Source organism: Mytilus edulis, chromosome 1 (assembly GCF_963676685.1).
Source record: "Mytilus edulis chromosome 1, xbMytEdul2.2, whole genome shotgun sequence".
Taxonomy (NCBI): Eukaryota; Metazoa; Mollusca; class Bivalvia; order Mytilida; family Mytilidae; genus Mytilus; species Mytilus edulis.
Genome location: NC_092344.1, coordinates 109,670,970 through 109,683,206, shown reverse-complemented (window position 1 = coordinate 109,683,206; position 12,237 = coordinate 109,670,970). Strand labels below are relative to the sequence as shown.

Here is a 12,237-nt window from a genome sequence, read left to right as displayed (position 1 = left end):
GTATATTCCATGTGCAACTGGAATGTTGTTTCATAGAAATGGAAAGTTAACAATTGGTAAGCTGAAATCATCCCTTTTGTCGTAAAGTTTTGTTTTCAACCGATCCTCATTTACAATTTCTTAATGAAAGTCAAAATATGAAGCAGAGTTGACTGAATCTGTTGTATCCATTATTTCCCGTTCAATATCAATATGGTAGATGCGTTCAACATAGTCACCAAACTTAAAATTATTTAGTGAGAGGACATCATATATATAGCGGGACGTGAAATTAGGATAATGTTAATGTTAGCTTCTTTTCATTTTTCCTTAGAATATTAAGACAAAAACCGACGGGGTCTCTGATTTTGGATAGACGCATTAAAATGTAGTTTTTCAGTACACAAATGATAACAAACTGAAAGACAAACATTCAATAAACCGTTATGTCTCGTTCACACGTAAACCACATCATAGATCATCATAGACAAGACTAAATCATATACTTTGGTGTAATACTTACTTTAACACCGGTATACTTCTGTTGCTTTTATTTACTCAAACAAAAAGGGAGGGCATTATCTCTTCAATAATTTCCACCTATAGTATAGTCTGTAAGGAATGGAAATAATTTGCGATTGTCTGGTAACACATCTGAACTATAACGGTTAAAACTATGTTGCAAAGCATCAATGAATGTTATTTCTGTTTTAAATTTTAATATTAAGAGCAAAATATACAATGTAACAATGAACATGTTTATATTTTTGCTACTATGATGAAATACGAAAGATAAAATTACATAAATAAATAACAACTTGCATTACATCTAAAGTCCTTTATTAGGACAAGTAATCCTCTTAAGTAAACATGTTTAAACACATGTAAAACGTACATGTACTGCAAAATGTTTCCAATATTTATATCAAAATTATATATTTATGAAAAGTCATTGATATATTGGGTTTATAATATATTAGTTAATCATTGATTCAAATAAGAACAGATACAAATTTTACCAACTTATGAAGTGTTATCCCGTTTACAATATGTTTACAATATCACATGAACATACACAACTTATAAAATAGTAGTACTTGTTCTCGTACTTTCAGACCTGTAACATACATTATATACGATTGTGGACTAAAATCACAACCAAAATCTGGACCGTTTAAGTTTGATCTTACATTTTATAATAAATAACAAATCCTTAAATATACAAATAACAAGCGATAATGTACAGAATTGTAATGCATTTTAGCAGTAAAATCTATATAAATAGTAGAACGACCATTTCTCATGTCCATGAGTTATTGGTCCATTTACCGGTAACTTGCACATTTCGCAATCTGAAATATAGTTGAATTTATTCCGACATTATGCTGCTGTAAGCTTTTGTTTTCCGTCTTTAGCGTCCAGATGGGTGTCCGTGTCGTAGACTGGTCGTAATTTTTCAAACATTATATCACAGAGACCTTTGATATCATAGTCATGCTTCCATCCCCAGTCAGCACGTGCATTTGAGTCGTCAAACACTTCTGGCCATGTATCGGCTGAAAATATAAATAATCAGTCATTTTCATTTTTGGATAAAAATGATGAGATGCTTATTCAAATACTAATTTGCATTAACTGTTACAAAATATTCAGTATAATGGAGGAAATAAAGAGAATCAATCAATCAATATTGACAATCAATAATTTTCATTTATTCTATTGTTTCTTTACTCAAAACACTTATAAAGCGGGGAGTCCATTTTTCTGTGTGATATACAAATACGCAGCCACGTCAACTCCGAGTCCGTACGTTGTGTACAATGAATGTTATCTACACATTTATATACATGTTATCTATGACGTTTGAAAACCATTGCTACACGTTTTTAAGTGATCTGAAAGTTATCTGGCGTAGGCAAAATGGCTGCTCTTATCAAACAAACCCTTACTTTCCAGTCCAGTAAAAATAATTCCCTATCTCATTATGTCGAAACCACCTACATACATCAATTAATCAATCAATCAATCAATCTGATTTACTAACGACGTTATTATGAAATAGATCGAAGGGGGATACTTCACCTATTTTTTGTCTGCTATCTGCTTCATATTTAGCCTTGAGGTGAGGAACATGTTTTCTAACCTCGGCTACCAGTTCTTCTGGCGTAAAGCTCATCGCTGTTACGTTGTAAGTTCGTTGTTTGAGTTGCTTATTAGGTAATTCCATAAACTGAACGACTGAACGAAGGCAATCGTCAATATACATCATAGGAAGACGGGTGTCACGTCTCAAGAAACTGGTGAAATCTCCAGTTTGTAAAGCATCATGGAATATATGTACTGCATAATCTTAAAGAAAATAATAATTTGTATTCTTATACAGGTGAAACGATGACGAACATATATTATAAACCAATAATATGAAATCAAACAGACCTAGAAAAATTCAAATGCATATGGTCGCTATCTATTTATAATTATATGCATGTTTATATCAGGTAACATGACCGTCGACATTCTTTGAAGGTCGTCTCGATGTTTAACTAAATGACATCTAGACAAAAATACACACGAAATGTTGATATAAATAAGTGGAAAGAGTGTCAATGAGACAACTCTCTATCCATACATGTTATCGAGTTCATGTCGTTAATACATTGTTACTTGTATATAAAATAGTCTTTTTGTAATTTGAATATAAGTTTTAGTATGTTATAACTCAAATATGAGAATTTGAGTAAAATCGGTGAAGAGGAATTTGACAGCTAATGCCCCTTTATTGGTCTTTCTCATTTTGACAATCTTTGATACAAACTGTATAATTTATAAAATGTCAAGAATTCAATCTACCATCGATACTTAAATCTTTCTTGAGTCTGTATTCGACTTTCTCCTATTTGTACAAAAAATAAAGAAAAAACGAATATGTAACACATAAACAAACGACAACCACTGAATTACAGGCTCCTTATATCATGTTCTCAGATATCCTCTCCCAATTTAAAAAAATCACGAAAAATTGAACCTATTATGTGTTGCTCTCCTAGCTATAAAATGTATCCAAAATCAAAGATGTGGAACATATTCTATCGTAATCATTTGGTAACTAATGCAATTAGTGTCTCTTCCATGCCCGTCATGAACATAAAAACTAAACTAACTATAAAATAAACAACACTCCTAATGCTCAGGTTGGTTGTCATCATGCAACACAGTTAATAACACATGTAGGAAAATCATAGAAATACATTTATCATAAATCACTGTCAAACATCCAAACATACTATCCACACTCATCTGTGTCCACACTTGTTGTATGAAAAAAATAATATTCTCATATACAATAAAATGTAGTAATTACATAGTAGAGCTTTGAATGAATATTTACCTGTAGTTCCACCACCAGGGTTAGTATCTGCAGATATAACACCGGGAAATCTAAGACTTCTGAAGTCCATACCAAATCGGTGGTAATAGTACTACAAATAATAAATCATGGCCGATGTAATATTTAAATGGCCAACCTATATTGATAAATTGTTTTGTCTACACGCGGTTGCTTTCAACCAATTATACTCATAGAAATGTAAAGGAGGTAAGATAATGCAGCATATTCTTAAATCAAGACAGGAATATTTCTTACATTTATATTCGTTCTAACAATTGCGCAAAATGCTACCAGAGAAAATGAAAAATAATTTCTTAGTTCCCTTGAGTTACACAATTTGTTAGTTTCTTTTAAGTGAAAAAAAAGTTGTTAGACATTTTAAGTTAAACAAATTTGCTGTTTCTATGAAACTAATAATCTCATTTAATACTCATAAATTGTTGCAAATTATGTTGAATCAATGCTCTAAAACATTCATGATTATAACGAAAATCTCCCTTTTAGTTATTGTAAAGAGTTTGCTAAAAGAAGTTGCTTTGTGAAACGAAAATTGGTGAACTACTGTATTCTTGTAACTTCAGGTGAAATTTTGGCCAGAAGTTTTGCAAAAAGAAGTAAACAAATGAATATTTTTTTACTGTATAAGAAAACTGAAAAGACTATTGATATTCTTCTTGTAACATATTGATTAAAACAGTGAAAATATGGAAATGAAGTATGCTTTGCAAAGAGAGAAACGTGTCCATCAATACACTAAGAACAGGGATCTATGCAACATACCTCTCCCATCAGTTCAGCGTGTACCTTGGATACACCGTAGATTGTTCTTGGTCTCTGTATACACAGATCGGGGGTAGGGTTCCTTGGAGAATCTGGTCCAAAAGCACCTTTAAGTATAACAATTGAATAATTTGTATGTATCATTTGAAAGATAATTTTGGCCATTACAGAGTCAAAAGTGTTTTAATTGAAACAATTAATCGGAAGGCTGTATTTTACTTTTCAGTTATCACATCAGCATTGGTAAATTCATTATAAAGATAAGCTTCTATTCTTAAACCTGTTGTCTTTTGTTTAATTTCATTTATGATAAATAGAATTTTCGTTTTACATTACAACAAATTAAAGCTGATATTTCTTGTATCTAAATGTAAGTTTATCATATCTAACATGATTTGTTTACCAAATGTTATGTAGTAAAGACACAAAACAATAATACAAACTTGTCTCGAAGTGACACTTGTGATTTACTTGATAGATACCTACCGATCGTACTCGGAACAAACAACTTTAACTTGTATTGTTTTGATAATTCCAATACATTGTGTAGACCCTCAATATTAACCCGCATTGCCAGAGGTACATTGTTTTCTCCAACAGCACTCAGTAAAGCACTGAAATGTACTATCCAATCTATATTGTGAGTAACTATGAGTTCCTGGAGCCGCTTAAAATCTAAGATGTCAGCGAACACGTATGGACCTGGAAATAAATAATTCAGTGTAAATTCACTTCTGATATGTGTACATAAAACTCAAATACATTACCAGGCATTTCAGCCATTCTCTCAGTAAACCGAGAAGTAATTTCAGCACGAACCACCAAATTCAGTGTTCTGATTGGTTGGCTTTTGAATCTGAATACGATAATCGTAATCAAAAGTTTTATGACTACGCGTTTGAAGTTGGTATTACATCTATGGTGTATTCGAACATTGCTAAAGATACATGTACATCTTTGGAAAGGTATGGGTCTTTCGAATTGGAAATATAATTCCATACTTGATTGCAAGAAACAGGTCACAAGGGATCGCAAATGTAAATTCCTGTATACCTGATAAATTTTACTTCTGTATTACATCGACTATATATATTGACGTTATTTGTGTACAGTATAGAGTGCAGATAGATCAGTATAATTTGTTATAATTTTACGTGTACAGATGTCATATTCATTTTTCTATACCTGTCAACATTTAATGTATTAGAACACTTTATTACGCTTCTTTAATTTACTAACACAGTTGTAGTGTTTCTTTTTATATGATAGAAAGTCTATTGTGAAAGTATAAAAGATAACATATTTTAATGTTTGCATAGGTCAAATAGCTAATGATGCAATCATTTATATATTTAAAATAACTTGTAATTCTGCTTTATATACCGAATAACAGTAGTAATCTGATATGTATAACTGTTTTATATATGTTAGCGGCAATAAGTGAAATTAGGCATTAAGCTTAAATCCTAGGCAATAATATAACGCCTAGGCAGTAAGTCTATTGCCTAAATGATGTTAGGCATTAGTCTTCAATCCTGAAAAATAATGTGCAGGCATTAAGCTTAATGCCTAAAACATAAATGCGAGTGAATAAAAGACATTTATTCATTTAAATAACAATATATTTGTAAAATAATAATATTATGAGAACTGGGGCCTGTTTATCGAAACTGTCCTAAGATCGATTCTATAAGATATTCCTAAGACAGAAATAATGATAAAATTAGGACCGACTTACGACATGTCTCCGCATGTACATTGAAAACTAACTGCAAATAGTTAAAATTTTACATATAATCAGTAAAATCATGCTTTGAGTGAGCTGAAATGGAAATGTCACAACACTCCACAAGAGACTGGAAATAAAATCACTAATAAGATGTGTTATCTATATTAAAATAATAATCTAAAAATATGAAAACTTGATAAAAATTTGTGTTCAAATAATTTTGTTATCACAAGTTGTGAAACTGTTAATAAAGAAAACTTACTTATCCTATAAAAAAATGGCAATAACTTAATGCCTGGAGGCGTTAGCTTATTGCCTAGGATTTAAGCTTAATGCCTAATTTCACTTATTGTCGCTAACATATATGTAAAGAATAGTGCCTATGTTATATTTGAGTTTTTAAGACTTTCTTACCACTTGCAGCAACATTTGGTGGTGCTTTTATGATATCTGACATAAAAACATTCTGAACTCCATAACGCTTTCTGGAAAAGAAACCAGTTTAGTTTTAAAAATTTCTAATGACTTACAACTGCAAAAAAAAGGATAGAATAAACATAATATTTCGTTAGATATTTATGATTTAAAGTAGTCACTTTCAAGCGTTAAATGTTTACCCAAAACTGTTGCCACAATCAAATAGAAAACCACAATCATTCTAACTGCTTTAAAGAAAGCGCTCTTTCAGCATTTATTTTACATGAAGTTGAATTGTTCCTAAATATGTACGAATGACAGCTGTTGTCCTGTATAATAACATACCTCATCACACTTGCTAACCCTGTTCCAAGTTGACCCAGACTTCCTAAAATAAAATAATTAAAGACTTACAAACATGTACATGTTCATTTGTATGTTAGCATGTAGTTTGGAATTTATACACAAATATGTCATTGTTAAGGTGTAACGATTGTATTAGTCCTTTTTCCATGCTTACCAGATGTATAAACTTTCTAGCCTAAAAGTATAGTGGTTTATTGGTTATGATGAATTTGTAGTTATGATTTATTTGGTATAACAAGTAGTTTAAAATGCTTGTTTAACGCTCTTTTTGTCAGGTTGTTGTCTCTTTGACACATTCCCTATTTCAATTCTGAATTCAATGCAATGAAAATCCGAATATATCATATCATGACAGATCACCCCCGTGTCGGACACATCAATATCATATCATGACAGATCGTCCCCGTGTCGGACACATCAATATCATATCATGACAGATCACCCCCGTGTCGGACACATCAATATCATATTATGACAGATCGTCCCCGTGTCGGACACATCAATATCATATAGTTGACTTTTGATTTTATCATTATATATCATACCAAGATTAGAGATTCTTTATTTTTTAAAAACACCATATAGTAACAATTGTACAAAGAAGTTCGAGTTACAACATAACATAACAAAACAAAAACACACATGACAAGATGGGTACTCAATGTTCTTCAACTTCGTTCTTTATTTGGCCTTTTTAACATTTTTTTATTCGAGCGTCACTGATAAGTCTTTTGTAGACGAAACGCGCGTCTAACGCATATATAAAATTTCAATCCTGGTTTCTCTGCTGAGTTTATTTAGAACAAAACATAGAAAAAAAAAACATTATTGACGAAGAGTGGTTATAACCAGGAGGACTCACTAGAAAAGTTTTAACCCTGATAAATCATACCTGTAATCAGTACTCTTGGTTTAAGCAGTATAAATCCTACCTGTAATCAGAACTCTTGGTTTGTTGCCTTCGTATTTGGTGTGATCATCATTGTACTGCCTAGTAGAAACGATGACGGAACAACTTTGGCATCTCCCGAGTAATGAAGACAATGATTTCTGGACGGTTTTCTGGATGGCTGTCTTCATAATACGATATATTACAAAAACCTGTATTTAAAAACAAAACAAAAACAAAACTAAAAATGAAAAAATCCTTTACGATTGGGACCGAATCATAGTAATTGATCAAATTAGGAGACAAAACTATTAAAGAAAAAAAATGTTATGTCTCCAATACAATTCTTTTACGGAACCAGCAATACTCGTTGCTTTCTTTTAGTAGGCAAAAGTTGTTCAGAGGGTATTGTATTTTAATTGGTCTCCCGTAAAGATCATAACATAGACCAAAATATTCAGGATTAACATGTAATTATTCCTCATATATTTAGAGAAACAATATTACATAACCTTTGCATTCCAGTTTGAGAGTGTTTTTAAAACATAAAATAAACCAAACAGTGCGCTAATATTTTTCCATTCCTTATGTCAGTAGACATTTAAAAATAATTATATAAGAGTATAATTGTCGTTATTATGTCTCAACATATCCTCATATGTTTACATTTAAATGAAAGCTTTTATTTTATTTTATTTCTATAACTTTTCTGTTACGTGTAAATACAAAACGTGACGATTATACCATTATATCCTATCATCTGTTGAAATTTCTTACAATAAGTAATAAAAAAAAAACGATAGTAGCTACAGGCAAAGAAAGGCGAGATGGGGAACAACCTGCCTAGTACATACAATGTACTAAAGGCAAAGAAAAGCGAGTGTCTGAAAACAACTTAGCTTGTAATAAACCACGTTGTTAACAAAATATTACAAACCTAATCGGATAAGTTTGATTGATTTCTTTATTCCTACGAGACAGGTGTTACCCTTACAAAAACTGCAGTATAATCATTTATATATATAAAAGTACATCCTGAATACTTTAAGTTTATGAATTAAGAAAAAGGTGGCTACTTTGGCGTTGGCGTTCGTCTGATTCGACCACTTATAATACTTAGAAGTTATTATGCAGAGAAACGCGAGTGTCTGCTGTTTTGCGTCGTTTTTCTTTGTCCCTTCATTTGTAATTCTAAAGGTTTTAATAAATTTTGTTTTTTTAAAACTACAATCAGATTTCAAGAGGCTATATGGTGGCCGAGTGTTCTAACTAGGTCATTTACAGTGATATGATCACCATCGTCACTTGGAATATCGCTCGCGGCAAAGTGTTCGACTTAGATTTAATTTGACTAGGATTGCAAGTTTAACTTTTGAACGTCGATGATACTCTCTGGTTTCTCTTACTTCCTTTTAAACATATAAAACTACCGCCATGATTGTCACAAGAGTCAACTAAAAGTGGTGTCCACTTGTATTTTTGTCCATCTGGTGAGTTAAGCCTTTTTCAACTGATTTTTATAGTTCGTTCTTATGTTGTACTGTTATACCACTGTCCCAGATTAGGAGGATTGGGATCCCGCTAACATGTTTAACTCCGCCACATTATTTATGTATGTGCCTATCCCAAGTCAGGAGCTTGTAATTCAGTCGTTGTCGTTTGTTTATGTGTTACATATTTGTTTTTCGTTCATTTTTTTTTTATATAAATAAGGCCGTTAATTTTCTCGTTTGAATTGTTTTACATTGTCATATCGGGGCCTTTCATAGCTGACTATGCGGTATGGGCTTTGCTCATTGTTGAAGGCCGTACGGTGACCTATAGTTGAGTAATGTGTGTGTCATTTTAGTCTCTTGTGGACAGTTGTCTCATTGGCAATCATACCCCATCTTCTTTTTTTTATATATTAAACACCAACACTCAATGCCAATCAAATTGTGTCAGATACTTCAAAGACTTTTATTAGAAGCAAAAACGTTTGGGAACTTCTAGTGTATGATTTGTGTTCATTGGTGAAGGTCGCACAGTGTTCATATACTAGTAGTTGTTTACATCTTTGTCATTTGGTCTGAGGACTGAGATGGATAGTTGTCTCAATGGCAATTACATCACATCCCTTTATTTTGGTATTCTAGCATGAAAATGTTAAGTTATATATATTTTAGTTTCTCTGATTCTTGTCGTGTATTTATTCTATCTTTACTTTCTGTACCTGCACTATGAATGATTATGCTTGATTGAAACTTGATTTGTCTAAATCGGAATTATATGAATCAGCAGCGATATTGCATCAGAAATTTGTCAAATAAAACCACAAAATAATGTCCGCTCTGAATGATTTATGGTAAATAAGTACAAAAAAGTAAATCTTTAAAGAACACGTTCCACTACAATAACTTTAATTACACGGCCATGCATAGTTAATAGTTCAAGTGAATAGTTAAAATGTATTCGTCATGAAAACGTCGGAAGAGAAATGGTTCGCTTCAGGTCTAAATTTAAAATTTAGTTTAGTTAAATTGAATTCCAAGAAAATCCGTATTCCGCTAGTTTTCTAATAAGCTAAAGAAAGAACGTGCTTTGACATGAAATAAAACGTAAGTTCCCTAATCTAGTCAAAAAAGAAATTGCACTTGAGTCTTAAATGAAGAAAAAAAAAACGAATGAAAAACTATTAAATACCTGAATATTTGATTCTGATCTTAGACAACACAGGGTGTTTTTAAAAAGTATTTTTGTAGGTCTACATTTCAAAACTAACATGAAAGAGCATTATTCTTAAAACCAGCACGAAATAAATGAAAATTATTAAAAATCACAAAAATACTGAAATTCGAGAAAAATTCAAAAAGGAAAGTCCCTAATCAAATAGCAAAATTATCTATAAAAATGATATATTGACAACTATCTATTGTTGGAGACCTATGTTGACCTCTATGTGTCGATGTTTGGATTATTTCTGTGGTTGGATTTCTGTCTAATTGATACAACAATAATTTGTATAGATCCTATTGATTCCAATAACTCCTTTTTATTCATAAACAGTAAAATAGAATTACACGGTACCGTAATGAAAATTTTAATAAAAAACTGTTTTAAATTATTTAATTATTATTGCGAGTATATCAAGTATATCAATGAGCAATAAGTTGAGAATTAGCTTACCTTATGTTACAACTTTATAATAACCATGCATGTATCCAAAATATACTGGTCCAGTCAGATTGAAATTACGAGGACAAACAATTTATTAACTTACCGTAAGAAGTTATAAAAATATTACTTTTCAATAATACGAAAACAATCAACCATTGAATGATTAATCCTTGTACTTTGTATATATTGAACAATGTTAAATAAGCTAAATCTGGATTTAGAAAAATCCCCTTAGTGAAGCATATGTTCTGAGGGCTCGGCTCTGTCAACCAATAGAAGTTGTACAAGAGTGGTGTGTGTCACTTTCAGAAGTTTTAATTGGTTATTATAATTTCCATATAGAGTTCCTCTTGAACTTGAACATAAACCAATGTAGAGAAAGTCGTTCAACTGAAACAAATATATACATTTGCAATAAAACATATGTCACACGTAAACCTATATGACCTAGTGAAACTTACCACGGCTGAACGACTTATATGAAAGGGGAAAAACCGGGCCAAATTAACTTCGTTTTAAATTTCTTTCATGTAAAAAATATTTCAATTTTGATTTAGGTAATCATTATGTAACATTTAAATATTGAAAACTTTCAATGATATATACCAAAACCTTTTTGAAAGAGAAATGTACTGAAATGAATTTGAATATACAAGATTTAAATATACAATTCCTTGTATATACGCATTCGATTTCGATTTCGATTTGAATAGTCGCATTAATTAACATTGATATAAACTACCAGAATGAATGAAAATGAGTAACTTGAGACACACATGTTGTAATTTAAAAATTCTTTAAAACAAATCGGTAAGCCAACAACAAGGGCTACAACATCAGGCGTGACATACTAACTAATTCAGTTATGAATGGTTCTTTGTTCGGATGGTCTTGCTATCTAAAGCCCCCTTACACACACTACCGCTTTCCTTTTGTAGAGAATCCAGAAAACCTGTTATGAGTGTGGTCTCTGATATTCAGTAGTTTACCAACAGCTGTGAAGACATCTTCACGTCTGTACGCCATTTAGTTTACTGTAGTATGGGACACATTTCGACGCTGCTTTCCAAATCACTTGCCGACTTTTTCAAGTTAATTGTTTTCCTGTTGGTACAAATGCAGCTGGAATGTGAAGGTTTTAAATGCGTGTTAAATTTATATGGTATAGATATGCGAAAAGATGGATGGGTGTTTCTGTACCAAGTCAAGCTATCAGGACCATGTGTTGTTCATCGGTGTTTGTCTTTGTTTGTTCCTGTACCAAGTCAAGCTATCTGGACCATGTGTTGTTCATCGGTGTTTGTATTTGTTTGTTCCTGTACCAAGTCAAGCTATCTGGACCATGTGTTGTTCATCGGTGTTTGATCTTTGTTTGTTCCTGTACCAAGTCAAGCTATCAGGACCATGTGTTGTTCATCGTTGTTTGTTCCTGTATCAAGTCAAGCTATCAGGACCATGTGTTGTTCATCGGTGTTTGTATTTGTTTGTTCCTGTACCAAGTCAGCTATATGGACCATGTATTGTTCATTGTTG

The 12,237-nt window shown here is 31.8% G+C and overlaps 1 protein-coding gene across 3 annotated transcripts; it reads right to left on the bottom strand.

The window, feature by feature from the left end:
- Window positions 1–681: 681 nt before the first annotated feature.
- On the bottom strand, window positions 682–11,033 carry LOC139499341 (L-threonine 3-dehydrogenase, mitochondrial-like). Of its 3 annotated transcripts, none has more exons than XM_071288013.1 (9): window positions 10,808–11,033; window positions 7,592–7,760; window positions 6,639–6,681; window positions 6,291–6,361; window positions 4,634–4,849; window positions 4,148–4,254; window positions 3,368–3,458; window positions 2,062–2,328; window positions 682–1,535 (listed from the first exon to the last, which is right to left on the bottom strand). In XM_071288013.1, the coding sequence occupies exons 2-9, from the start codon at window positions 7,737–7,739 to the stop codon at window positions 1,360–1,362; spliced, it is 1,119 nt and encodes a 372-aa protein (XP_071144114.1). In that variant the 5' UTR covers window positions 7,740–7,760; window positions 10,808–11,033; the 3' UTR covers window positions 682–1,359. The 3 variants fall into 3 exon arrangements, with proteins under 3 accessions (XP_071144114.1, XP_071144119.1, XP_071144127.1); XM_071288018.1 differs by having other exon boundaries at window positions 10,714–10,940; XM_071288026.1 differs by lacking the exons at window positions 7,592–7,760; window positions 10,808–11,033 and adding an exon at window positions 7,552–7,588.
- Window positions 11,034–12,237: the final 1,204 nt, after the last annotated feature.

Excerpts from the sequence above, each read along its gene's own strand:
- LOC139499341 (XM_071288013.1), bottom strand. The coding sequence starts at position 7,739 with ATGAAGACAGCCATCCAGAAAACCGTCCAGAAATCATTGTCTTCATTA. Across the intron at positions 4,255-4,633 it reads GTTTGTTCCGAGTACGATCG|GTGCTTTTGGACCAGATTCT; the intron begins GTAGGTATCTAT and ends TTATACTTAAAG. Across the intron at positions 1,536-2,061 it reads AGATAGCAGACAAAAAATAG|CCGATACATGGCCAGAAGTG; the intron begins GTGAAGTATCCC and ends TTATATTTTCAG.